The sequence below is a fragment of the Taeniopygia guttata genome, chromosome 1A, assembly GCF_048771995.1.
Source record: "Taeniopygia guttata chromosome 1A, bTaeGut7.mat, whole genome shotgun sequence".
NCBI lineage: Eukaryota > Metazoa > Chordata > Aves > Passeriformes > Estrildidae > Taeniopygia > Taeniopygia guttata.
Genome location: NC_133025.1, coordinates 71,015,069 through 71,042,217, shown reverse-complemented (window position 1 = coordinate 71,042,217; position 27,149 = coordinate 71,015,069). Strand labels below are relative to the sequence as shown.

Genomic DNA, 27,149 nt, shown 5'->3' with positions numbered 1-27,149 from the left:
GGAAAGGAAGCAAGTATTAATGCGACTATCTATTTTATTCTAAATAGAAGCATTAGGGTGCATCCCTAGAATTACCATATATTTCCCTAGGCAGTTCCTGACTGCATAATGGCCTTTTTCCCAAAATGCAGTCAGGCCATAGTTGATCTCAGACAAACAGAGTAATTTCAACACTCTGCATTTCTTTAGAAAATATGCTAATTTATAATAAAAGCAAGGCCTTTTGGCCCAGCTGGTCAGTAAAACTTGCTCTGCTCTAGTGAGAGCACAACTGGACCCTTTCTACAGCTAAGATGACAAATTATCTTCTGTCAAGCAGCAGTCAGAACAGTAATTGAGGTTTTGCTAAGTTTGACAGATACCATAAGCAACCAAAGAAAACAGTAACAGCTGTATTAATATATCAACCACAGCTTTACAAGGGTAAATGGAAGCCTTAATTGCCTCCTTCCATGTACTACATACACTGTATAATGAAAACATTTAGCTAAGTTTGTACTCATTTCATGTTCACGACTATAAATCAATTCAAATTAGTAATGTTATATGTTTGTCTAACAAATTACTTGTTTTGGCTTTTTAACATGAGCAAAACAAACTTAAAAGAGCAGAATGTGTCTGATCACAGCTGGACTTGCCACATCTCCTGGTAAAAACTGCAGTGTCTGAAGCTGGAACAGTGTAAAGCAGCAATCAGAACTGCCAAGAGCACAGAGGACCTGCCCTCAGAAATACCAAATATACATGTACATCCTTGAAAACAAAGATCATTTGAAGAAAAAAAAGCCTTCTCTGGAAATGATAATGCATATAGTGGCTGATTCTTTGAGGAGCTGTCTTTTCCACTACCTTGAGAAGATTACTCATGGAACAGGTTTTGAGCACAAGAGACCAAGTACTGATTCCTGGCTGATTAAATGGGCAGTTTCAGATTTTTCTTACACCAAAGATCATGTGAAAATGTCAGTACTTACACAGCAAAATGATAGATGAAACACTTCCACCCACTGGGCCTCTCCAGGAAGTTGTAAACCTGTCCCTGGGTGCTGGTTTTGGTCAGATATTGGCTCTGGAAGCACTCCGTGCTCCGGGTCCTGCCAGCTCCACTGTCTGAGCAGGCTGCAGCCTTTTTGTCTTCCCCGGGGCTCTGGGGAATCCCAGGTCCCTTATCCATGGAGGGTTTTACTGCCACAGGAGAATACTGCATGGTGTTGAGGCTCCTCCTGACTTCCAACAACACTGCAGATGTGCTACTTCCACTCAGAGTGCTCAGCTGGAGAGTGGAGCCTTGATCCTGCCCACGGTGGTTACACACTGGGTACGCAGCAGTTTCTGCACCACCACAGGACATCCTGCAGCAACACCCAGGTATTGCTGTCTCTGATCAATATTTAAAACCATGAAGTAGGGATTGTATGTCTTCCATGTCCGAGGTTCTCCAGCAGCTGGTAAGATGACTTTGTGCTGTTATCATGGAACTTCTCTGTGACACCAGTGCGAGCTGCCAGCCTGTCACCTGCTGTCACTCACATCCTCTGAAATTAAGTCAGAAAAACCTATGAGACAGTAACAACAGAAGGAATAGGAGTCTGTAAAAGAGGTTAAGGCTTCTGGAGGAAGGAAAGAAAATTAATTTCAAAACTACACTGTTAAGAAGAAAGCATAGAACTATTTAAACAGTGCAACACTTGTGCAGCAGCAGAGAGAGCTGATCCTACCAGATTACTTTAAACTGAGCAGTTCTTGAAGTGTCCTGTTTAGAAATGAAGTGTTGCCCAAAACACAACTGAATGAGCCTATCAACTTCAACACCTACACCTCAGGAGAACTTATCTAGAGCATCAATATTACAGGAAGAATTTAAGACTTAAATAAATCATTTCAGTCACCTCACAGGATCCGATCTTGCAGCCCACAGTACTCTGGAACAACTTTTCTCAAGTGTAAAGAGGAGGATGCCACTAATGATAACTGATACTGGGAGGTTAATATTGCTACAAGGGGAAAGATCAAAGACTCCTGGCCTGATCCTCAATTTTCTTCAAGCCCTTTCATGTTTGCAACTGATTTTGCTATTCTCAAACAAGTACCTAGGCAAAATAGAAAAGACAATAGGGTTCTTCTAAATCAATAAGTATTTCATGAAGCAGAATTAAATTGCTGCCAATACAGAGCAGCAATTTCTTAGCAGCAATATTAATAATTTTGTAAGACTGAGAGCAGATGTCTTTCTTTGAACTGCCTTTTTTCTTACACCCCACATTCAGAGTTACTTTAGCCTCAGTAGAATAGAGACAATTTCAGCCTTCACACACAGCCCCCTTTTTAAAACTAAGCCTATTTTTTGCTGTTGCTTAAAGCTTCTCATGTGTAGTGAATGAACTGCCAGTGCAGTACATCTGAACAGAGCCCTCCAAGTTATTCCACAAAGTATTTACATCTATACATTTTAACATGACTTTCCTACACAGGGCTCATTTCTTAACACTGCTCATGGAAAGGTGAGCATCAGTTCACATTTCCACATCAGTCCTAGTGCAAAGAGATAAATACATCACTTCCCTCAGCAGTTCTCTTAATGAACAGCTGGAGGGTGCAAACATTAAAGCACAAAGCCCTTCATCCCAGCCAGCCCGCAGCAGGTCCCTGAGAAGCATCTCTAAGAACATCCTTTCTCACTCTGGGGTGCTGAGGCTGCCCGGACAAGGCTGGCTGTGCAGAGCTGCAAGCAGAGCTGCCTGGAACACCTTTCCTGGGCTGCTCCATCCACACACGGCATCCCACAGGCACGGCACGGAAAAAGCTGAGAGCAGCTGGCAAACAGCACCTACTTTCTCCAGGCGTACCCCTCTCCTGGCGGCTGCTGAGTCCCCGGAGATGCGCAGAGAGGAGATGCTGCCCTCCTCTTCTCACAGCTCCCCAAGTCCCACCCTGAGCAACGCAGGGACCCTCCCTTTGGGCTGCCTTATATGGCACAGAAAGAATCGGGGACAGCTTGGATGATTTCAGAGAGAAGTTACTTCTGTTTCTTCCTGCTGTCAAAACCAGCAATCACAAGCAACAGCTTAACTTCCCTCCCAGTCTTTTTCTTATCTGCAGACACTTCATTGCAATGCATTAAAAGCAGCCTTTCTTTACTGCACATCTTTAAACACTGAATTAGGTGATGCCTGTGGCAAGCTGGAGGCTCTGCATCTTCCTTTCATACTGGGAAAGTCTAAACAGCAGCTTCAGTTGCTCAGAGTTTTTTCTATCAAAGTTTTGACAAAGCCAAAAGCAGCGCTTCATTGTTACATCAAGTACTGGAAAATCAGGGTTTTCTCATGTTGTTGCCCTTGTGAGCTCCAGGTCATTTTTTGTATTTATTTGGGAGGAAGAGAATCCCAAACATAACCATTCCAGCATCCAACTCCCCATTTTATTGTTGACCTTTCTAATCAGGAAGGAGAAAGTGAATACTGCTATTTCTCTCCTTTCCTCCCTCTTGCAACAGTAGTTCAGGTCCATGAAGAATATACATACTTTGTGCCTCAGTCTCTTAACTTGGTATCGTTGCTATTTTAGGTTGTGTCTCACAACAAGGAGGGGGGAAGATGAAAGCTGAAGAACCAGGTGAAAGAGCTGACAAAGAAGTGTGTTTTCCTCTGCTGCTGGGAAAGGGTTTGATTCCATGACTTTTGCACCATAGTTCAGCAAAGTTTCAAGAGTGCTAATTTCTACTGGACAAATGCCAGCATCACAGGGTCCTGATCCTGTTTCCCATTTGAGGCACTATGGGATATCAAACAATAATTACAATGCACTCAATGAGAGTAATTTTAATAACGATGCACCCAAATTTCATGTTCTCATGTTATTCCACCTGGACAATCTTGGTCTGCAGTTTAAGTGCTCTTCACTGGGCCAGCAGAATTCTTTCATTATAAATCATAGCATAGCTTTATATAAAGCCACAGCATTTTCAATATCCAGATATTAATAAAGCAGATGAACTAAAATAAACTGCTACCATGTAGAGCAAAGTATTTGTTGTTATGCTTATGTTGCATTAAAGGAAAACAAAATTACTTCATGAAATAGGTTTCCTATGGTCACTGATGAAGAGGTAACCAGATAGGAGCCACAGAGAACCTTCAAATAACAAGAGACAATATGAATTCTTGCATAGTTAACCTCAGCTGTTACTTGATTCCTTTCTTCAATTATATTAAGTGTCCCAGCATTGTTTGATTGGGTTTGTTTAAATCATTAGTGATGCACTGGAGGAAAAGAATACTGGTATTGGTTCTAGGGTTGTAACAGAATACCACGAAAAGTGGGTGCTTATTTCAAATATATCTGAAAAGATTGATCAAAATAGAACTATTGCTTCAGGAGAGACTCTTTACATAGGAGCTGTGTGTTATAACCGAAGAGGCAGTTTGAAAAAATGACAATGAGCCCTTCAGAGTAAGTGCAGTTGGGCATTTTTACATTTACATATAAGAGTTTAAAACAGTCATCTATGACATTTTATTAATTTTATCTAAAGTTTCCACAAAGCTTCTTTTTTGTGAGCTGTGGGCTCTTTTATATAACCTTCAATTGATTACCAAGCTGATATTAAAGAGCAGTAAACTGAACTTGAAATTCTTAATGTACCAGGTCCACTTTACCTTCCTTCTCAGCTAAGCTGGAGCCTCAGGCAGTAACTCTTCTGAAATTATTCACCTCATGCCCAAAGTGGAGCACATTTTCTTATTTCTTACTTCTATCTCCTGTAATTTTTTTGAGAGAGCTGTCTATTGCTTTCTCTGGCAGTTCTAAACCCCTCACTGATTCCAGAGCATATAACATGCAGTGCACACATGCAGCATGGCCAGAAAGTCAGGCTTAGTGTGTTCTGCAGAGATTTAAAGAGCACAAGCACAAAGGCTGGCCAAGGGTTTTGCCACTGCATTCCAAGCAATCCCAATAAGCCAAGCTGACTTAGCTGTCCTACACAAAGAAGGACGGGGAGCTCCCTGGTGAGTACCACCCCACCACTCTGGGTGCCCAGAATGTCAGCCAGGACATTTCCAGCAGAGAAGCAGATCCTACATTCTTCCCAGAATTAACACAATCAGCTAGATATGATGAGTTCAGCAAAGACACTTGGAATCTGAGGCATTTCAGTTTTTGGAAATCTGGGACTGTCTTTAGCTTGGCAGAATCCAGGAAATCTAAATAAAGGTATCTGTGATAAGATCTGTTTAAAATTTGTTGTAGAAAAGAAGCTGCCTTGGAAGTAAAGATTGTGGGAAAAGTGAATGATCTTGAGAGATATGTGTGCTAGCAACTAGAACATCCCATAAATGTTTCTTTAAAAGCACCCTCCCAAAGCTGGAGGGTGTTCTTTTGATGTTCATCAGGAGTAAAATCTACCAAAAGCAGCAGTGTGCTAAACATAGATCACTCTACTGAAAGCTGACTTGTAAACAATAATTGTGACTTACTGGCTTCTTTCTAAGAAAACCAGGAAAATTTGGAGAGGATTTTAAAATAAATCAATAATTTTTGATACTGCAACCCAAGATGTGCAAGTGACCCACACTGAAGTCATGAAAGAGGAACTCCAAGCTAACATATAACACCTGCAGCTGATCTTGTTCTGGGACTGGCATTACATGCTTTCAACAACAAAAGGTCTCTTCTTATGTTACCCTAATGTGGAAAATAAGATAAAATTCTGAGTGGTTTCTAAGTAAGAATGTTCTAGTGAAAATATACAGCAGGACTTCAGAAGTTCAGTAATACTGGCTTAAGGCATTGTTTAGTATTTGTAAAATGTACTAATTATATTAAGTACCACTGTAAACCAAAGAGTTCTCCAACCCTAAGCACTAACACCCGTCTCCATCTGGCATTCAGGTGCACAAACTGACTTGCAAAGTGTCTGTCCTGACTATGTATAGGAGCAGAGGGGTGTGGAAATACACAACGTTTCTCTCGGCCTTGACAATGACTCCTCATCATGAGGGCAATGGGGTACATCTGACACATATGCTGAAAATGAGGATGCAAATATTCACTCCTTTTTAATTGGAAAAGCAATTATTATTTATAAGAGATACTTATGAATGCACTATATAATATTCAGTGTCATTTTATATCCCACGTCTGCAGCATGTATATGCTCTAGAGGTGTGTTCATGCACCTTACTACTGCTAACAATTCAATTTTTAGTTCAGGATATAAAATCCTCAACTTTCAGGTTCAGAACAGATTCAACTTTTTTTGGATGCTCAAGCCCAAATGCTCACTCAGATGCCTCGCTGTCTTTGATCTCTGGACATGTTCATTTCAGACTTAACTTTGAGAATACAAAGATTTACATAATTTAAATAATTAATCTTAGCTTTGAACATTTATCAGACACTGCTACAAAATATCCATAATCTATTTCCTTTGTCATTTTTCCATCAGCTGTTAACAAAGGACGGACATTCCATTCCTCAAAATCTGTAAAATTACCAAAGATCTTGTGGAAATCAGTAATTGCAAAGTTTATACTTTAATTAGCAGTAGTAATTACTCACTGTCCATCATTCATAATGCATTCTGACCAATAATTATGCTAAAGAGGATGAAGTCATTGTGAGATACTGTATTAGTAATGAAAATATTACAGCCCTGTTGGAATAAGAAACAAACAGATTAAAACCAGAACTCCTGGGCACAGCCAGGGGCACAAGCATATCGCTGCCAAAAAACCTAATTAACATCTGCACAAACATGTCCTGAGGCACAGGAGAAAAAGCTGAAATTTAAGAAAAGCAGCACTACCTAGTCCAGATTTACACATGACAGTGTCACCATCTTGTTTCCATGGGGAAAATGTTCCCAGGGATGAATCCATTTGTGTTTGCCTGAAAAAATCTACTGAGTTTGTTTTACAGAGGTTTTTGAAAGAGCCTGGGCCTGTTTTGGGGAGACAAACAGCATGCAGTGACTGAGAAGTTGTATTTTCAGTTGTGAGGGGAGAAAGCTGACTTGGAGGAGACCAAGGGGAGCCCTCAGTGGGATCTGCAGCTTCCTCCCAAGGGACAGCAGAGGGGCAGATCCACTCTCTGGGACCAGGGACAGGACCCGAGGCAATGGCTGGAGCTGGGTCAGGGGAGGCTTAGGTTGGATATCAGGGAAAGGCTCCCCAGGAATTGGCCACGGCCCCAAGGCTGCCAGTGCTCCAGGGGCGTTTGGACAACACTCTCAGGCACAGGGTGGGATTTTTGGGGTCTCTGTGCAGGGCCAGGGCTTCCTTCCAAGCCAGGATATTCCAAGACTCCATGCAATGGAATAATGGCTCTGTGGTTCCACAGTCACACACTGGAACAGGCCTCGGGATGGCAGAGCCTGAGCTCATCCATTGGGGCCTGTGTGGAGGAGGAGTCCTAAGATGTGAGTTGGAAATTTGTCCAGGAACCCCTTCTGCAGTCAAACCCTGATGAAACAATCTGCTGTAACTTTTCCAGGAGGAGGTTATTCCCAAAGAGAAATGGAGGCACAGGAAGACTGGAAGGAGACAGAGTCCTAGAATTGTTTAGGTTGGAAAAGACCCCTCTGTCGCCCTGATTCTTGAGTTTTCTAAAGCCTTCTGAGTTTACATTCTATTGGGAAACTTTCCCACACAGTTTCTGTAAATAACGTGTTGTTTTGCATTCCTCCATGGGGGTGGAGAGACTTGATGTACTCGTGGTTTGTCCAATGTCTTTGGAGAGGTGGCCCATTCACTCTCCAATCCACTGTCACCTTTGGAAAAGTATAAAAGTTGGAGTCAGAAAATAAACTTTCTCTTTTACCTTGCAAAGTGGCAAGTGGCTCGCGTTGTGCTTTCTCGTGTCCTATAGCGACACCCCTCAGATCATCCAGTCAAGCCATTAACTCAACACCACCCTGGCCACCAGACCAATGGGGCCTGAAAAAGATGGACAAGCCCAGTGCAGGAATATGCCCAGGGACATACTGGAAGGAAGCCTAGCTGGCTTTGGGTGGATTTAGGCATTTATACACTATGGCCCATCCCTTACAGGGATTGTAACAAGCAGTATTTCTTTCTTTCCCTTTTCTCCCTAAAGACGGAGAGTGTAAGGACTCTTGTAGATTCCAGGAAAGGAGTTCCCCGAAGCAGAACGTAAAAACTGAAATAAAATAGAACAAATGCATCAAACCCAAGCCGTTAAATAATACAGACCATTTATTTTTTTTCTACCCTAGGAGCTGGTATAAAATATGTACCTATTTATTGCTTCAAAAGAGTAAAAGATCCTCCTTCTTCTGGAGTAACATAGCACCCCCACAGCTCATCCATTCCTTTTCAAAGTAATGAAACCCTCTTGGCAAATGCATTTGTGGGATTGGATTCACCAGGCCTGGCAAGCTCATGCTCCTTGACTTCTCTAAAAACTCTTAAAAGCATCACAGGTGGAGTCTTTGTGAGGCTGGGCTGGTGCTGGGATAATGTGATTATTTTCAGCTGTCCTGGAACTGGTGGTAATGGTGTAGATGTTGCTTCTGGGGTATTTCCACATGCAACAAATTTCTTGCATCCCTCTTCTGAAGTTTGCATTATAGATGTAGAAGAGGGTTGGCTTAGAGGCTGAGGAACTGAAAGAGATCCAGGTGATGGCCAGGAAAAGCAAGGAGCTCTTTCTGTAGTCTGTTTCCTGTGGGTGCCACAACTGTACCACGAAGAAAGCAAGCCAGGACAGAAGAAAATCCAAGACAAAGATGAAGAATATCTTGACAGTTTTCACTTTTCTTCTTGAGACAAGATTCATTGTCCTCCTTCCACCTGTGTCCTCAGTGCCACTTCTCCAAATACAGGTGAAGAGCTTCTGGTAGCAGAGGATAATAAGGAGTGATGGGATCAAAAGCAACAGCACTGAGAGGTGGATGACACCAGAGGCGGCTCCTAGCCAAGAACTGGGGAGGAAAAAGTTGCAGTGGTGGTCACTTCTGGAGCCATAGAGAAAATAGGCCGGTGATGCAAACAGAGCACCACAGAGCCAAGAGACCAGAGTCATTCTCTTGGCTTTTTCCTTGGAAGCCCTTAAATTCAAGGGATGTATGAGAGTGTAGAATCGATCCACACTGATGGCAAGGAGCATGTAGATCTGGACCCCAGGTGTGAGGTACTGGATGTACCTGACCAGCCGGCACACCCCGCTGCCCAGCATCCACCGCCCGGAGCTCAGCTGCAGCAGCAGGAAGGGCGCACTCCCCACACTGCTCACGAGGTCAGCACAGGCCATGGACACCACAAAGTAGTTGGTGGTGGACTGCGTCCTCCTGCTCCTGTGAATCACTAAGCAAACGAGGAAGTTTCCCAAGACAGAGATCAGCCACAGCACTCCCCAAACCACGCTGGCAGCTGCGATTTCCCCAGGCCTCAGCCGATATTCTAGCAGAGAGTGGTTCCTGCTGGGGCCGGCTCCCGGGGCTGGAGGTTCTGCCATGTCATAGCCAGCAGGAGGGGCGGAGGCTTTGGGGCTGCTCATATTCTGCAGCAGGAGCAAGGTAAAGAGAACAGGACCACTGCTGTTATCCATGCTGTGAGAAAACTCGGCTACATCTTTTGCTCAGGCTGCAGACAGAAAGGAGAGAAAAGGTTCTGTTGAACAATTCTGTGTGAAAAGCCCAAAGTAATCAATAAAAGATAATTTTTAAGTAGTCTCCATACTCCTTAGAGCGGTAGATTTCAGAGAAAAGGGTCAGAAATAGATAGTGACACTATGTGGTATGGCAGAGAACATTAAGTTTCATGCAGATTTTTAGGAATGGCCTGACTATTTCAGACAGGCATTTCTGTCTACAGAAAGATGAGTGTCCCGTTCGCAGCTGGAGACTGAGGTGCCATGTCACCAGTTCAGGCGAACTGCAAACTGAATGAGCAGAACGTGCCTCACTGATCCCAGAAATGAGCTGTACTTCCTGCTGTCCATGGAAGTGTCAGAAAAGTAGACCAAGAGGGTCCCTGTACCCTTGACTTGACCTTGAGCTTTGAAGCAGAAGCAAAATACTGAGGGAGGAGGTCAGTTTCTTCAGACAGATGAGATAACAGGTTGAGACAGGGATGGGGCAGCTTTTAGAGTTCCAGCAGTGGAGCCTCAGCTTGTCTTGTCAGCACTGTCAATACATATGGCTGCAGTCAGCTGCTGTGCATCTCTGTGCTCTGGAGAAAATCCAGGGAGATGGGGAATGTCCTTACCTTGGTCAGGGGCCTTCCACCCAGGCAGCAGCAAGGCTGACCCTTCACAGCAGGACCAGCCCAAAGGTTCTGCAGGTCTATGGGTGACCCAAGCAATAACTGAAGGACTGCCAGAAGCAACTGTCACCAACAGTCAACCAAGAACCTCTGCCCCCGATTTTGTAACAGAGCTCTACAACCTGAGAATTGCTGTGGCCCAAGTGCAGGACCCAGCATTGGGCCTTGCTGAACCTCATCCCATGCAGCCTGTCCCTCTGCAGAGCCTTCCTACCCTCCTGCAGATCAACAACACTGGCACAAATCGGTGTCATCTGCTGGCTGCCCAGTGGGGCACTCGGCACCCTCAGCCATGGTCATCGATAATGGTATCAGACACGACTGGCATCGCCCAGCTCTGGAAGGACAGTCACCTTTGGATGACGCATTTTCCATGATAATAACATATTCCTTGATAAGCATATGAGCAGCCAAACTCTGTTCCCCTCTGTTATAAATGAAAATTTGTCCAGCCAAATTAATATAAAAAATAAATTATTTATTTTGCAATCAAATTTTATCTAGCCAGCCACAAGGAAAGAACAGAGCCGAGCCCGGGGTCGGCCCTGGGTGTGCAACAAGGAGTCAGCCTCAGCAGAGGTTTTCCTCTATGCCCACACACCTCCATCCTGGCACAAGTGAGTTTTGTAGGGAAAATTCCGCCTGAGGCCAAGATTTCAGCAATCAGTCCTTTCTTCTATTCAGAGTCCATATGCTAATAAGATTTTCTTTTTTGGTGATGAGGGAGGACAAATCACTGTCTGGATGAAATTTACGGGAACGCCGAGTACCTTCTTACTTGTAAATCAGTTTCCAATCTACACCCAGTCTCACCTGCGCCTGTGAGGGGGGGAATCCTAATACAAACATGTATACTCTAACAAATATTCAATATCACATATATCATATTAGAAATGGTGCAAATTATATCCACTACACATAACAGGGAGCGTCTGGACAGCGCTCTCAGGGATGCACAGAGGAGGCTGTCGGGGTGTGTGTGCAGGGCCAGGACACATTTCCAACCCAATATTCCAAGTTCAGAGCCCCACAGCAGCGCTCAGGGACAGAGCAGGCGCTCCGTGCGGGGCCGGGCCGAGCCGGCCGCCGTCGCGCCGGGCGGGGCCGCGGGAGGAGCGCGGGGAGGCCGCGATGGCGGCGCGGGCCGGGCCGTGCTGCCGGGCCGGGCTGAGCCGCGGGGCTCTGCTGTCCCGGGCTCTGCTGTCCCGGGCTCTGCTGTCCCGGGCTCTGCTGTCCCGGCCCAGCGGGACCCCGGCCGCACTTCACTGGGGACGCGCCACTTTTTCGTCTGCGCCCGCGGTGAGCGGCAGGGAAGGGCCGCAGGCTCGGGAAGGTGAGCGCGGGGCGCGATCGGGGCTGCAGCGGAGTGGTGCTGTGTTAGTTTGTTCCCAAGGGGAATTGCATCGCCGAGTGTACTCCTGGGAAGCCTTTGGTGTCGTGCCTGGCCGATGCCATAGGGAGCAGTGAATCTGGGTTTTCCCGATGGGCATATGGAGCACGCCAGGTCGCTGAAAGTGCCTCTGAGCGATGTCCGGTGACGCTGTAGTAGCGAAAGGTGACCTGTCCTGACCTGAAATTACAGGTGTTTGTAACAGAAATAGTAACATTGTTGTGATGTGTGGCTGTATGTGAAAGCACCGCGAAAAAGGTAGGTCGAGAGATAAAGGAATGCTGAATATTATCTGTTGGAGCGCCCTGAACGTTCAGTTTTAAGATTTTTATAGCAAAAAAAGGATGAAGAGACATAAACTTCTCAGATAAGGGAAACAAATAACATGTGAAATCCACAAGTTTTTATGGGGTAGGGTTGTAAGATTGAATGATATAAAAAAGAACCCAAACATCCCTTTTTAAATCTTTGCTTTATGCTAAATATGTACAATCGATGAATTCAAACCAGACTCTTGAAAATAAATATCATCAGGTTCACCTTTGTATGTCTGAGGTCACATTATATTCTGGTGTGGTTTTTGGACAGTGGGATTTGGAAGTGTTTTAGAGTTTGAGGAGGAGGAGGAAATGAAAACAGACAGGTATGCAAAGATCAGTGTTTAGTTTGAAAATCCAGCAGTGGTATTTGGTGACTTAATGCATCCCTAGGGAATCCCACACCACAGCTCCAGATGAAATCAGTGAGCTATAAAGTAGAGCCAGGAGAAGCACAGACCTGAAATGGATTAAACTCTTTCACTTCCCATTCCACTTTCTCTGGAACTGCCCAGTGAGCAGGATCAAGGTGTTCACCATCCCCAGTTCTAGAATAGAAACAATCCAATACCTGAACTGTTCATGCAGGGGCTAGTTTAAGCTGTGCTGTCAGAAGGAAAGGATGGAGCCATGGCACTCTCCTTTTGGAAATAGGAACTCTTGAGTTTATCCATCTTTGCTGCTGGTGGAAAGTGATTTGTGGCTGCTGTTTGGGAAAGAGGAAAGGGAGCATAGGAATGAAGGCAAAAGTGTCCTTCATTTTTGTCCTCCAAGTTCTTTTTTATCTTACTTTTTACAAAATTAATTGGTAATCTTTAGTTTTGAGTATCTGATCTGCCCCTTCCTATACAGAATTATGCTACATTTTTTGCTCCCAAAACTGTAGGTTAATTTATTTTAAAAATATGTTTTTTTAATGTCTTTTGTTTTTTCTTCTTTCAGGTTCAGTAAGGAGAAGAGGCTGGACACCACAGTTTGCAAGATCAGTAAGTACTGAAATTTACAGGTAGCTTAGGTGTTTGCAAAGTTTTCTAAGCTGTGTGTTGTGCCAGTTTGCCCAGCAGCCCCTTCTGCAGTCAAATCCTGGTGAAACAATCCCCTGGGACCATTCCAGGCCAGCACCTGCCTTCTGTAACCTTTTCAGTCTACGTTATCAAAAATTAAAAATACAACACTAAGCTGATAGTTAACTTGCACTGACACCATGTAGTACAGGTCTGAAAAGTAACTTAAACTTCTATTTCCAATAACTCAGACATGACAATGTTGTTTTCAGACTGAGTTTACAGTATTTTTAGTGCTTGCTTTCTGGCATAAAGCTTTTCTTTTTCTAAGAGCATTTGACTGAAATGATGCTCAGTTTTTGGAGGGTATAAGCTATTTCTACGATGTACTGATATGTTGTCCCTACACTGGAATTTCTGTGGCAAGAAATTTCAGCATTATTAATTATGAACTGTTCCACACCTACAGAATTCCAGAATTTTAAAACTCGTTGTCTTGTCCCCCACCACATATTCAGGCCCTTTAGGAAACAGAGTTTGCAATTCTGTACTGGTTTGATTCCCCCTCCTCATTTGTCCCAAGGCAGGAAGATGGCAAATTCCTCTTCCTAAGCATCTGTGCCATCAAATGCAAAAGACTGGGAAAGGCCTGGCAGCTAAGATGGGAGAGGCTCTCTGCTAAAAATTCCTCTACAAATCAGTTCTAACTTTGGCAGTAAAGGTGTCTTGAAATGTCCAGCTGTGGGAATTGGTTCTTGAAATCATTATGTGATGTGTTGATCCTGCCTTGTCCTATATCTCGTGTATCTCCCATCCCACCTGTCTCCCTGTCCCTTGATCAGGCTGCACCCCCCAGGACAGAGAGGATGGCTGTGGATCAGGACTGGAGCAGTGTGTACCCAACAGCAGCTGCCTTCAAACCTGCCTCTGTGCCTCTCCCAGTCCGAATGGGTTACCCAGTGAAGAGAGGAGTACCTCCACCAAAAGAAGGCAACCTAGAACTTATCAAGGTAAAGCATGTGCTACGGCTGGGGGTCGCTTTTAAAGTCACTGTTCACTAAGGCTGTACTGCTTTGATTGGAATATTTCTCTTGGAGACTGCTTTCTGCTATTAAGTCACATGATCCTCTTGAATTTTTAAGTGGTGACAAATGCATAGTTAATTAACAAGTGAATGATATCAGGAGACTTTTTATGATTATCATGCCTGTGACTTTGTCACAGAGTTAAGTTTTTTGCTAAATCAGACTTGAGAAGAGTCTGCTTAAATGAATATTTCCTTAAGCATGTTATACTGCCTTAGCAAATGTGAGAAGTGTAGTCAGATTTCAGTAAAGGCGATTTACTTTTGATCAGACAAAAAGCTATTATTTTGGTAACTCTTTAATATGTCTATTTCAGATCCCAAATTTTTTGCATCTTACTCCTCCTGCAATTAAGAAGCACTGTGCAGCTCTTAAAGGTAAGGGGGGATTTGATGTTTTTTGTTTGTTTGTTTCTTTTTGAACCAACTCTGGAAGTTTTCAGACAAAGCCAGATATAACTGTGTGTGATGGAGGTGGGACATGGTACCCTTGTGGAGCTGGTTATTCAGCTGGCTGTGGCTGGTACTGTCTGCTTTCCTGCTGCTGCCAGGAGTCACCCAGGTGGTAGCAGATAAGTCTCAGGAGGTTGTCAGCACAAGAGTAAGACTGAAATGTTACTTTTGCACAAGACCTTGCTTGAACTGATGAGTTGATAGTTCTGTGCTTTACAGAGGGTGAGTGATGAATTTGACTCGGTTCTCAGATTGAACCAGGCTTCAATCAGTAGCCATTATGGGCTGCATTTAATGACCAAAGAGCTGTTAATATGAGACCCTCTGTGAAAGCAGGGCCTGCTGGGGAGATACAGGATCTACTGGAGGCTAGGAGCATCCTTCCACCCAGCAAGCCTGTAAGGGGAGCCTGATGAGGAGCTCAGGCAAAGGAAGCCTTTTTTGTGATGAAGGTAGTGAGACACTAGAAGAGCTTTCCCAGAGAAGCTGTGAATACCCCATCCTGGAAGTGTTCAAGCTCAGTTGGACAGGGCTTTGAGCAGCTGGATCTAGTAAAAAATCCAACCCAAACCATTCTATGATCCCATTTGGCAATTGTGACACTGCATCTGCAGTACTGTACCCTGTTTTGAGGAAGCCAATGCAAAGAGAGATATGGTAATATTGGAGCAAGTCTAGCAGAAACACTGCTAAATGAGTGTAGTTTCATTTAGTTACCTAAATGAGTGTAGTTTCTAGGACTAATTCTTTTAAAAACATAAATTGCAATACATTTGAAAGGAAAAAAGCTCCAGCCGAATGTACCAGATAGGTATTACTCAGAGTATTTACTCTTTATTGTACAGATTTCTGCACTGAATGGCCAAGTGCTCTGGACAGTGATGAGAAATGTGAACAGCATTTTCCCATTGAAATTGAAACCATAGATTATGTTTCTTCGGGGACTTCTATTCGGAATCCCAAAGCAAGAGTGGTGACCTTAAGAGTAAGTAGTAGTTTTGGTAACAGCCTTTGTTTCAAACCCCTAAATGCTTGGCTCTCTTTTCCAAACATGCAAGTGTGATCTTCTGTAAGGAAATAAGAGAAATGGAGGGAATTCAAAATCACACAAAAATAAGGATGTCTGTGTGTTCCTGACGAAATCTGTCAATTCATATTTACTGGCCTTGGGACTTGTAAGGCACTGGGGGGATGTGGGGATATTATGCAGGTATATATTGTTTGAATACTCACATCATTCTTGCCTTATGTTAAAACATCAACATGATACAATCCAAATAAATTCTGCAAATGCATCCTGAATAGCTCTCCTTGATAGAAGATCTGCCTGTCTCAAGTACTTCCAGAGTTCAGAGTTTGGATTTTCCAAGGAATTAAAGTTGTTTTCTCCTTTTCTTGAAGGTTAAACTTTCTAACCTGAATTTGGATGACCATGCAAAGAAGAAGCTCATTAAGCTCGTGGGAGAGCGGTACTGTCAGGAGACAGATGTGCTCACAATTACAACAGATAGGTGAGCTGCCAGAAGGAAACAAAAATATTGTAGCAGTGCCCACAGCAGAGAAAGGACTGGGTATCTTCTAGTAATACCAGTTATTGTCTTAGTGAATTATTATATTTTAAGGCTAATGTGGGGCTTCATTAACACTACTCCTGTTACTAACTGTTAAAAACAGGTTTTTAAAAGAGTTCATACTTAATGTGTGTTGGATTCCACTTTGGCACAGGGGGCTGTCTTGGTTTGGAAAGATAGGTGTCTGCTAAGGAAGGCAGGAGCCTCCCCTTAAATGGAAAAAAAATGTAGACACCCTCCGAATTGTTATAAATTTGAAATCAAGGGGGACTCTCAGGCAAAAATATGGGAGCAGGAATAACAGATCTTTATTAGGGAAGAAAATAAAAAGATAAATACAAAAATATGGGAGCAAGAATAACAGGTCTTTATTAGGGAAGAAAATAAAAAGATAAACAATGCAGTGACCCAAAACAACACTGACAGAGTCAGAATACAACCTGACAACCTGTTAGTCAGGGTGTTGTCAGCAGTCCAGTTGGGAATTATGGCTGCAGTCCTCCTGGGGTGTCAGGTGTGGTTCTGTTGGAGCAGTGAACCTATAGAAAAAGGGTGTAGTCTTCCTCTGAAGAGGCAGCTGTTCCTCTGGGAAATTCAATGCAGAAAAAGCCGTGCTAGTGTTCCAGAAACTCAAGATTATATCCAGTTAGGAATGCTTGGCTCCTCCCTCTGGGCAGAGCATCTCACAATGAGATGATGTAACTTTTATCAGTCGTGCAGGGACATTCAACAGCAGGTGTCTCCCCTAGGAGAGGATTGGTTGTGGAAGAGATAAAGAAAACTGCCCAATTAAGAAGATAACTGCCACATTTCTAACAGATGGCAATTGGATACGTCTCTTGCCTTGCACACTAGGACAGCACCAAAGAAGTGTCTAATGTCTCTAGAAGATTTGTAAATTCTTGGATATTGTATATTTTCCTACAGCCTTGCAGCTGCCCCTTCTTCTATGTTCTTATTACTCAAGCCTCCATGGTATTCTTGGTTGTGTGTAATTGAGAAGTTCACAGGAATCAACCACTCATTTCCTAGGATTCCCTACATTACACAGTAGTAAATGTGATGGTAGGTTTTAACCTTTTGTTCAGAAAAATGTTTCTGCATTTTCAGGTGTCCCCTGAGAAGACAGAACTATGATTATGGCATGCACCTGCTCACAGTTCTGTACCACGAATCCTGGGTAAGCAGTTGTGTGTGGACTCTCTAAATGTGCTCTCTGTCATATTTTAAAGTAAATGACCTTACAGTTATATTCTCTTCTAACTCACTTTCCTTCAGATTCAACCAAGAGAGCATTCTGCAGGATTCCAGCTCCTGTCTGTTAATTAGAATATGTTTTTTCTTGGGCTCTTCCTGGGCTGCAGTAAACCATGGCTGTCATTTGGAAGTGTTCAGCTTCATAAATGCTCTCTCACATACCTTGTCTCAAGCTGACTTCTTTTCTAAGCTCTCCCTTGCTCAGAAAAGGAGTGGCCTTCCCACTTTCTGACTACAGATGTTCCTTTCACAGGGCATTCCTCACACTGGTCTCCTGTATTTTTGTGGTTTCGTTGGTGCCTTTCAACAATTTTACAGGCATTTGTTACAGAAAACAAGTGAGCAGTCTGAACTGAAATTGTTATTGTTGGAAATCTATGCTATTTTTGAACAGTAGTGTTTTGGATGACTGAACTTTGTTCAAATGTCCCATGTCATTATCACATTAAGACAGACAAAGCTTTCATCATCTCCATATGTCACTCTTACAGAAGTTGTACCTTATCCACTGCTAAAACTCATAAGTACTGTTTTCAGTTTTTCTAGAGTAGGAGATGTCTGTATTTAGCATTTGTATGAATTGTTCTTGATTTTGATCACTGCGGTGCTGATGTTAGCATCCTAAGGAGGATGAGATATATTTCCCTTTCAGTGGCAGTTGCCTTGAAGGATAATTTTGCAATTGTAGAGCGCATCAAATTTAATTGGCGGTGAAAGATAACATTTGCTGTAGATTTCAAGTACACATGGATGTTTTTCTCCCCAACAGCATCACATTGCATTACAAATCTTAAATTAATGGCAGAGCAGTTTCCAATATTAAGCAATGACAAGAGAGCTAGACAGTGCTCACTTTAGTAATTTCAGACAAACACCATGGTTGTCCTGGGCTCCAGCTTTAATTAGTGCTGGCAGACAGGGCTATGCAATATTGATATGGGAGTATTCAGTGTATATTGAGTATCCACAAGTCTCTTGCACTTTTATTACCTTTCATTCTCCATGTTAATATTTGATGAGTTTGTCAATCAGTTGTAATTGTCTTTGATTCCCATGAAAAATTAATGGTTTCCTGAGACATGGGTTTTTATTTTGTGTGACATGGTTTATTTTGTGACATGGTTTTTACCCCCCTGATCAGGGATAATACCTTTCAATAACTTGCTGAAAAGTAGTTTGGATCCATTTTGTAAACCATGAGCAAACAGTGTGTGGTTTATTTTCATTTCCATGAACCTTAATATTGGAGGGGGACGGACAGGGCCTGGCCTTCCATTTAGGCAGTAACGTCTGTCCTGTTTGCAGAACTAATTGTAGGATTTGATGACTTTCCCAGCAGAGTAGTGCCACACTGTTAATGCATGTGGCTGATGGAATTGATTCAAAATATGAGGGCAGTGTTCCATTCTTGCTGAGTGAAGGAAAGCTGGATCCATGTAACTTCTGCCCTCAAGCCTGAAAACTTTGCCCATGATCTCTTTAAATGTGGCAGAACTCCTATGATTTATATTAATATCTGGATTACTGCATTTTGTCAATTGCATGCATGTATGGGGGGAAATATTATATGCAGATATACATCAGGAAATGGAATTTCAAGTGTAATTAGTTGCCGGCGATGCATCATCCTTTTATTACAGTTTCAAATGCAGTATCAGACCCACGAGTTCAGTTATTTTAAAACAGTCTTAAAAATCTTCAAAACCTAAAAATGTTCATTTATTTTCTCATTCTAAAATACTTGGAGATGTTTTGCTTCCTGTTTACTAGTTTTCTGGTCATTAATCAGATATTTGTGTTTTATTAGCTGTTAGAGTATATTAATTAGATGGTTGACTTGCTCCAGTTAGTAAGATTTAATTTTTCTTCTTTAAACTTCTTTGGTGATTCCTTTCAAATTATCCCCCAATATTGTGCATACATTGAATTAATCAGTGAATCAGCAGTTTAACCAGTTGTATTTTTGCTGCCTTCAAATGCTGATACTGCATGAATGCTGTAACATCACTCCAAATGTGGAGTTTATAGAACAAGTTTATAGAACAAGTAGCTTTTTAAGAGTTAGAGTTTGCTGCCCTCGAGTGGTTGAAAGGATCATGGATAGATTTCTTCACACAGCTTGGATTAATAATTTATCACTCAAAAGTCCAGTTCTGTCAGGAGTTGAAAGCAGGAATGTGAAGCAAATGCAGCATGAAGTAAATTTTTCAGTAAGGAAAAGCATTAAGAGTAATTAAATTTTTATTGCTCCAATTCCATGTGGTGTTTCAACATACACAGTATGAAGGAGAGTGAAGGATCTCGATTCAGCCTTGCTAAGCTGGGATCTTGAAAGATTACTAAAAAGTTGTCCTGGATTTTCTATTCTCCACTACTTCTTACAGTAAGAAACAGAAAGGTGAGGGAAGGAAAAAATGAAGAATGGGCAGAGAGCATGACACTGGAGGGTTAACTAGAATTTATCAACCCTGTAGCTGTACAGCTTGATTAAATTTCAAGAGAACTACTTTTGCATTTCTTTGTAGAGCTTTTAGTGGCAAGGCACTGGTGGGATGCAGAGTCTGTGTTTGCTTGCTGAATGGGTATTTTTACATGACCACTGATGATAATACTCAAGTCCATCATACCGCTTTTCTTTAGGCTTCTTCATTTTTTGCAACTACAGTCATTTTAAGCCATTCCAAATAAACATAACAGCAGAATTTTGCAGTTTCACAGTGGGAGTTTACCTTGTAATTCAGCCTAAAATATGTGGAAAATATATGAGTTCACTGTTGAAACCTAAACAAGTCTCTGGCTACTTAGAATTCCAGAGCTGATGTTAGGAACACTCAGGTTGTTATGACATGGGGGGTTGTAGAGTTGCAGTGACAGGTGGTGGAGGCACTCAAGTCTTGCTGAAGCTCTCTGGACACATTTCAGTATTACTGAAGATGTTCAGAGTGAAGCTCCTGACTGGAGGACCTTAGAACAGTGAAGCGTGGTGTAATTGTGCCCTCCCTAGCTAGAACAGCCTTCTCTCTCAGTGTGGTTTAAGTAATGCAGACTGAGGCTGGTCTCTGAATGTTGGAACATGTCCTTTGTTTTGAAACATTGCATGCTCACCAGAACTGGACAGCTGAGAGAGTCCTCGTCACTAATGGGAACCAGAAAAGGTAAAGCTAAAGTGGCTTTACAGTAGATGTTAAAGTTCATCCATTTTCTGAGTTCAAACATTTAAAATCAAAGGAAGGAGGTTTCCTGACAGGAAATGTGTATTCTAGTAGAAGAAGGTTACACTTTTTTTTGCACCTCTTGGAACCAAAAATTATGAGCATTCCAGCAAAAGGTTGAATTAGGAATTGTCTTTGTAATATATCTGACTGTAGTAAGCATTTTGCAATACCTTATGCTTAAGCTCCATGGTTCTTGTTGCTGGAGGAACAAGGCTCCTTTTTGATGCATAAATACAATTTTTGTAGCTGTTCAATTTTCAGTCTGTGTTGGAGTGAAACAAAGTCTTTTGGGGCATAGACATCAATAAACTGAACAGAAAATCATCAGACTTGGATTTTAATATCACTGATCTCTCTTGATGAGATCAAAATCTTATCTGGTCAGCCTTCCAAAACCAAAGTGAGATAGATAAATTACAAATTACCCTTTCAGAAACATGGATTTTCCAGAAAATGCATGCAGCTACTCCAGTCTAGAGAAATTAGTTTTGAAAGAGACTGATGGCAACTTTCCTGAGTTAGTTACAGAGCCAGAGACTAAACTTGAGATCATCATTAATTATGGGAGCATCTCTTACACAGTATTAGTCTTTGGGGCAGAGTTCTGTTTTAGTTTCTGTGCTTGTTTTCCTTTTGTGTTACACGATTGTACCTCACTGGAATTTTTACCCTCACAGTTTCTCTTGATTTTCCCTTGACTCTCTAGAGATCCTGCCTGTCCTGTGTCATTGCTATGTCCTAGAAAATACAGTTCTGCTTATTCAGAAGAATGGATTTTAACTTACTCCACATCACCAAGCAATTGCAATTTCTGTATACAATCTCATATGCTACAAATAAGTTTTGCCTTTCTACAAACTTCTGTTGATATTTCTAAGTTGTTTATTAAATAATACAGATCTAAGTGTATTGTATCCAAAGAGGTAAACACATAATTGTTTTGGCAACTCCTCTTAGGATTTAAGGTTCCCAGTAATTTGGAAAATGTTAGCACAGCTGTCATTTATTAGCTGCGAATCTAAGATTACTGTGCCACACAGAGCATCTTTTATTTTAATGCAATCCAAAGATATAGGTGTATTTATTCTAGCCTGCATGGAGTTTGAAATTTGACTTGGCATTTAAGGAACTTTGCTTCTCCTCAAAAATAATCCTTTTAAAATACTTGGTCTTTGCTAAACAGCATTAAATATTTAACTGTTCAAACTATTGATAAGAAAATTAACCAACATGAGTCATGTTTTTAATTGCCCTCAAGATTTCTGTGTTCCACTAGAGAAATTTTAGTTAAAATGTTTTTCCCAAAAGGAAGATCAGGGAACTGAAAATTTTAAGCCTCTCTATCACTGCAGCAACAAAATCGTGCAAGTTGAACAGGCAGAAGAAAACCCAAGCACACTGATGGTGAAATGCCTGCTTAAGAAATCCCGAATTCTTTCCTTTCTTCTGCACTTTAAGGTACCATATAAAATGAAGCCTTTTGTTAATGATTTGCATGTAAAAAGCAACTTCACTGTCCAAAGTCTATTTTAGCATTCATACTCTTTCAGAATTCAGATTAAGCACTGTAAAGGTTTGCAAATCTCCCAAAATAGTGGCTTAAACTGTAGCATAAAAGATTTGCTTAGAAACAAATCCTTATTATGTTTATGGCATTGAAAAATAATTCTTTATAGTTCCATTGGGAAGTGAAAAAATAGCCTTTTATACCTTTTTAGTGATAGGTTTAAATCTTTGACTTTATATGGAAAATTGTTTTCTGGTGTTTTGGTTTGGGGTTTTTTTTTGATTCTTATTGTAATTTTTTTAAGAGAAAAAGGTTGAAAGTATCAGGAAAGTATCAGCTGAGTGCATCTTTAGCCAAGCTAGATAATACTGAGATTCTGTCTTATGTGTGATAGAATGAGGAAACCGTTTTTAGTGAATTGTTATTTTTAACCTGGTTCACAAAGTGGGGATTCTAGGAAAACGTTACACAATATCACACTTGGATTCCACTTCTAACAGTTTTATTCTCATTTTTAAGACTGCAGTTTTAAAACTGGTGAACAGTTTTTTATCATGATCACTGACATGTTAAATCTGCAGGGGACAAAAATAATTCAACTAATAAAATTTGAGTGATAAAGTCCTAATTTTTGAACTTTATTTAACTGTCCTTATTAGTGTTATGAATAACACTTTAAACTGAAACTGCAACATGTGTAACATTCCACTGTTCAGGCTTCATGGTGCTTGTTTTCCTAGACTATGTTTCCAATTGCCTATATAATTCTACAGTCACTTTTCTCTTGCAGTAATTTCTGTTGGAAAGGTATTAAAGTTTCAATGGATACAGTTTGCAAAAACTAATGGATTTGGAAATCTCCCCCTACCGTCAAATCCCTTCCTGCCTTCCCCCTCACCTCCCATCAGGCAGTCAGTTTTTATTTTAAAGTCCATGTTGACAGCATCATTCTGCTGGGAAGAATTCCAAGAAAGAAATACTCAACGGTTGCTTTAAAATCTTGCTTTGTAATGCTCACAAGAGGTAGGGAAATGTTAATCTGTTTATCAGCATGCATCTCCAGAATCCTTTGAGTTGCTGTGTACAGAGAAGAATATTCCTGATGAGATAAATGTAATACTGTCATTAGTCCTTGTTGCCTCTGCTACGACTTAGGGATCTTTTGTTTGAACTTCAGACATGAGTTTGGTCCAGGGAGTGACCAGGAGTGATACCCATATTCCCTTACTCCTGAGAAACCCTATCCCTGTGAGAGAGGCTTTGGCTTGAAAATTCTGTTGGAGTTCAGGGTAAAAAGTGTCTTGAATAGCCACTCTGCAGATAAGCAGGGGATGTGTAAAACAGGATGATGCTGTTAATTTAAAACTCTAAATCTCTACCTTGGATTGCAGGGTTTGTCAAACAGACAAGAAACACTTCACTGTGCCCACTTGTTCCATTAATGTTTTAGCAGTACAGGGCTTCAGGATGTCCTTTTGTTCCTGTTTTTCCCCTCCAGAAATTGAATGAGGAGGTCCTTTTACTCCTGTGGTTTATTGTGTCCAGGGTTTAATGTCAGTCATATGAACCTTTGAGCAGTGTGAATTGCTGCTTCTGACTAAACATTTGGACTCAGACTCAAAAGACAAGAGATGCCATTTACCAGGTGCGGGACACAGCTGTTGGGAAGGTGTTTTAAATTCAGACAGAGGAATCCAAGCACAGAAGAGCTGCAGGGTGAAAAAAAATCTTGGGGCTTAATTAAAGGTTATTGAATACTGTGGTTTGACTGCAGCAACCTTGATGCTTAGTGGAAAGAATAACCTTTAAATAAACAAATGAAAAACAATACCAACATACACCCCACCTTATCTCCTTTGCAGAAAAGAAAAAAAACAAACAAAACATACCGTGAACAACAACAAAAAACCCTCCTCCCCCGACATGCAAGATGTTTTTTTAGTTCTGCATACGGCTGAAAATTTACTGAAGAGCCCTTTTTGGCAAGTGATTTTAGAAAAGACAAAATCAGTGTGCTTTAAAGGCTTTATTATAAGGTTTCTTTGAATATATTTCTAGAGAAATGCAAGTTTTATTTAGGCATGATTTTATAACAATTGTAAGAAAAACATGAATAGCAAAACTAAATCCAAAATACTTCAAAGTGTGATTCTTACATAGGTGAGGTAATATAAAGGTATGACATATTGGTTATATCAGTAAAGTACTAAATAATTATAAATACTCAAACATACAGCCTGCAATATATAAAAATGCAAATATATCACTGAAGCATTTGTATTTATCAAAGTACGGTAAAAAATAGCAGGTTACAACATTTGAAATATTTCTTAAAGATTCTTTCAAGGCCGTCTGTCCGAGGCTGGAGAGATGTTGAAGGATAGAATTGACCCAGAACAAGTGTATTTACAGGCACTGAGATCGTGTGTTCTGTCAGTGCCCTACTTGTGGTCCTGTCTAATTTTGCAGCACTGATTAGGTAAAGATCAGCACCTTGTGGATAGAGATTCTGTTGAACAACGTATTTTGCAGGAAGAAGAAGTGGATTTGTTGGTGGTGCTTTTCTTTGTGAGTCACATAATGGGTTATTCATTAGGCACTGTCTCACTTTTCCCCCACCAGCCAGTGTAGCCAGACCAGAACCCTCTGCTAGGGACATAATAGCTGGGTGGCTGCTTCCAGAACTGCAGTGTTGAGAGCTCTTCAAAATTACTACTTTTGCAAAATTTTTAGTTATTCATTATGTATAGTCCATAAGCTTTTCCTCCCACTTTGACTCAGCCAGTTATATCTGCCAGATACAGAAAGAACCTGATGAGTGGGGAAAAGGAGCTCATCCTGCTCATACAGGCTTGAGTTCCAAGCCTTGGACTCTGGAGGAGGAAATACTTTCCACCATGAATGCAGTTTTTAAAGGGAATCACTATGAGAGATCAGTTTCAACAATTTCTTCAAATTATTGTTGCTTTGTTTCAGTCTTGGGTAGTTTTGAAGGTTGTGCATTTTCTTTCAGAAAACTGAGAAGTGGGAGAGCGAGAAGTCTGAGGAAGACATGGAAGAGTATATCTGGGAAAACAGTCGCTCTCAGAAAAATGCCTTGGACACACTGCTTCGAATAAAAGCCTCAGAGAATGTCAGTAATGTCGCTGAAGAAGAGCTGCTGGCATCTGAAGTGGTTAAGAATTACCGAAACTCGGTCATTGCGCTTAAAAACAAAGGTGAAACAGAAAGTAACATGTCTCAGTACAAAGAATCTGTGAAGAAACTACTGAATATACAAGCATGAGAAGAGCTGATCTGCAGGTACACCTGATCATTGCAGAGATACTGTGTTAGTATTTCTAGTGATATGGATATACAATTATTCAGAACTTGAACAAAAAAATGAAACTTGACTATGAATGGACAAATGAAACTTGTCCATGAATCTTGCCCTTTGAATAAAGTATGTTTGGATTCATACTGGAATGTTTTGTTCTGTGTTTCGTTAGCATGATCAGTTCAGTCCTCTGCTTACTCACATTCTGATTTCTAACACTTCTTTGGGCATTTAACCTAGAGCAACAGTGTCAAAACTAATGAAATTAGTTCATACTTCCAGTTCCATTAATTGAAAGTCTGAAAATTAGAAGCTCTAAATGCTTTTCAGATGCCATTCAGATTTTTGCCTGTGTGTAAAATGAGGATAATATTGCCTAAGAGTCTGACTAGGAGAGGTGTTGGAGCACTCTGGACAGTTCAGGTTCTCAGTTGGTATTCTGAGGGAAAACAAATATCCTGTGTAAAAGCACCTGTCTCTAAAATAATGGAGTAAAATAAGGTGGAAAATGGGATGGTAGTGGGAAAGTGAGCCAGCAGTTGCTGAGAGGATCCCAGAGTACCTGGCATAGGAAGAATGATGAGGGTTGGTGAAGTGGGTTTGTAAGTAAATAGGAATAGATTGAGCCTTGTTACCCTCAGGCCTGCTGACTTGTCTCTTGAATGTACCCAGGCTTTTCAAGGAAAGAAAAAAGTTTGTAGTAGCATCCTGTGTAGCACAGAGGAAGAATTATATGGATGTTTATCTTATATTTGATAATTTGTAATTGAAAGAAATGTATTTAAAACTCTAGAATCACAATTTTATTGCCTTCTCACAATTAAGGAAAAAAAAAAAAACCCTACCAAATCTTGAAAGGACATAAATAAATCTTGCTTTTATTCTATCTTCCGGGCTTATGAAGATTTCAACTTAGAAAGAAATCATTCCCTAGAAGGGGCAGAGGGAGTTAAGGATTCTGCATACCTATAGAAGAGCTGCCCATGTGACCCTCCCAGCAGCTGGCTGGGCAAAAGCAGTATAAGAATAAGGACATTGAAACTGAGGGGACTTGATTCCTGCAGCATTCTGTGTGCTGGACTCACTCCCTGTTAGGATTTCTCACTGTGTGCTCTGTGTGTACATACATTCATTCCACTGCCAAAACACTGTCACTTTAGGAAGGATTCTTCTTAGGTCAGGGTTGTTTTCATATGGTGAGAGACTGAGTTTAATGCAGCATCTTAATTCCTATGAGAATTTGCCAGAGCTGTACTAAGACTGAAAATGTTTGTCCTGTAATCCCAATTTTGCACTGACTGACTTGATTCTTTAGTAACCCTTCCTTTTTTATGTATATTAATGTGAAGTTTTAGCAGAAGCTTAATATGGGGAAAGTTTCAGCTGTTATCAGGTTGCTCCTTTATCCAGGGTCAATGAGGGTATTGTTTAAAATTCCCATTTGAAATGGGAACATCTGTGTTACTCCAAATCTTCTCTGAACAGATGTGAAACCAAAACTGAGGAAGTAAGTGCAGTGTGACTTGAGAGAATGGTGCCTGGAGCTGTGCCTGGCTCTGTTTGGTTCTAGTATGTGCACAGGAGAAATCTGTTTCCTTAATTAGCTCTGTCAGTGCCTGCACAAGGGCTGCCCTGGGAGCCAGCCTTGGGAGCCACTGCTGTGTACAAGGCTGGCAGGAGCAAGGCCCTGAAATGTCTTAAGAAACCCCATATCCTGTAAGTTGGCATTCCTCCACAAAGCTGTCCTTC

The 27,149-nt window shown here is 41.5% G+C and overlaps 2 protein-coding genes across 2 annotated transcripts; one reads left to right on the top strand and one right to left on the bottom strand.

The window, feature by feature from the left end:
- Positions 1-8,195: 8,195 nt before the first annotated feature.
- LOC100230690 (probable G-protein coupled receptor 19) lies at positions 8,196-10,312 on the bottom strand. Its single transcript, XM_041713723.2, is given in 3 exon segments — positions 8,196-8,423; positions 8,425-9,602; positions 10,227-10,312. Coding segments are annotated over 2 exon segments (1,233 nt in total). The 5' UTR covers positions 9,568-9,602; positions 10,227-10,312; the 3' UTR covers positions 8,196-8,333.
- Positions 10,313-11,363: 1,051 nt separating this feature from the next.
- On the top strand, positions 11,364-25,549 carry MRPS35 (mitochondrial ribosomal protein S35). Its single transcript, XM_012569340.5, has 8 exons — positions 11,364-11,616; positions 12,933-12,976; positions 13,837-14,004; positions 14,396-14,456; positions 15,377-15,516; positions 15,933-16,042; positions 17,213-17,282; positions 25,095-25,549. Exons 1-8 carry the CDS (start codon positions 11,415-11,417, stop codon positions 25,365-25,367), a joined length of 1,068 nt encoding a protein of 355 aa, XP_012424794.5. The 5' UTR covers positions 11,364-11,414; the 3' UTR covers positions 25,368-25,549.
- The last annotated feature ends 1,600 nt before the right edge of the window (positions 25,550-27,149 follow it).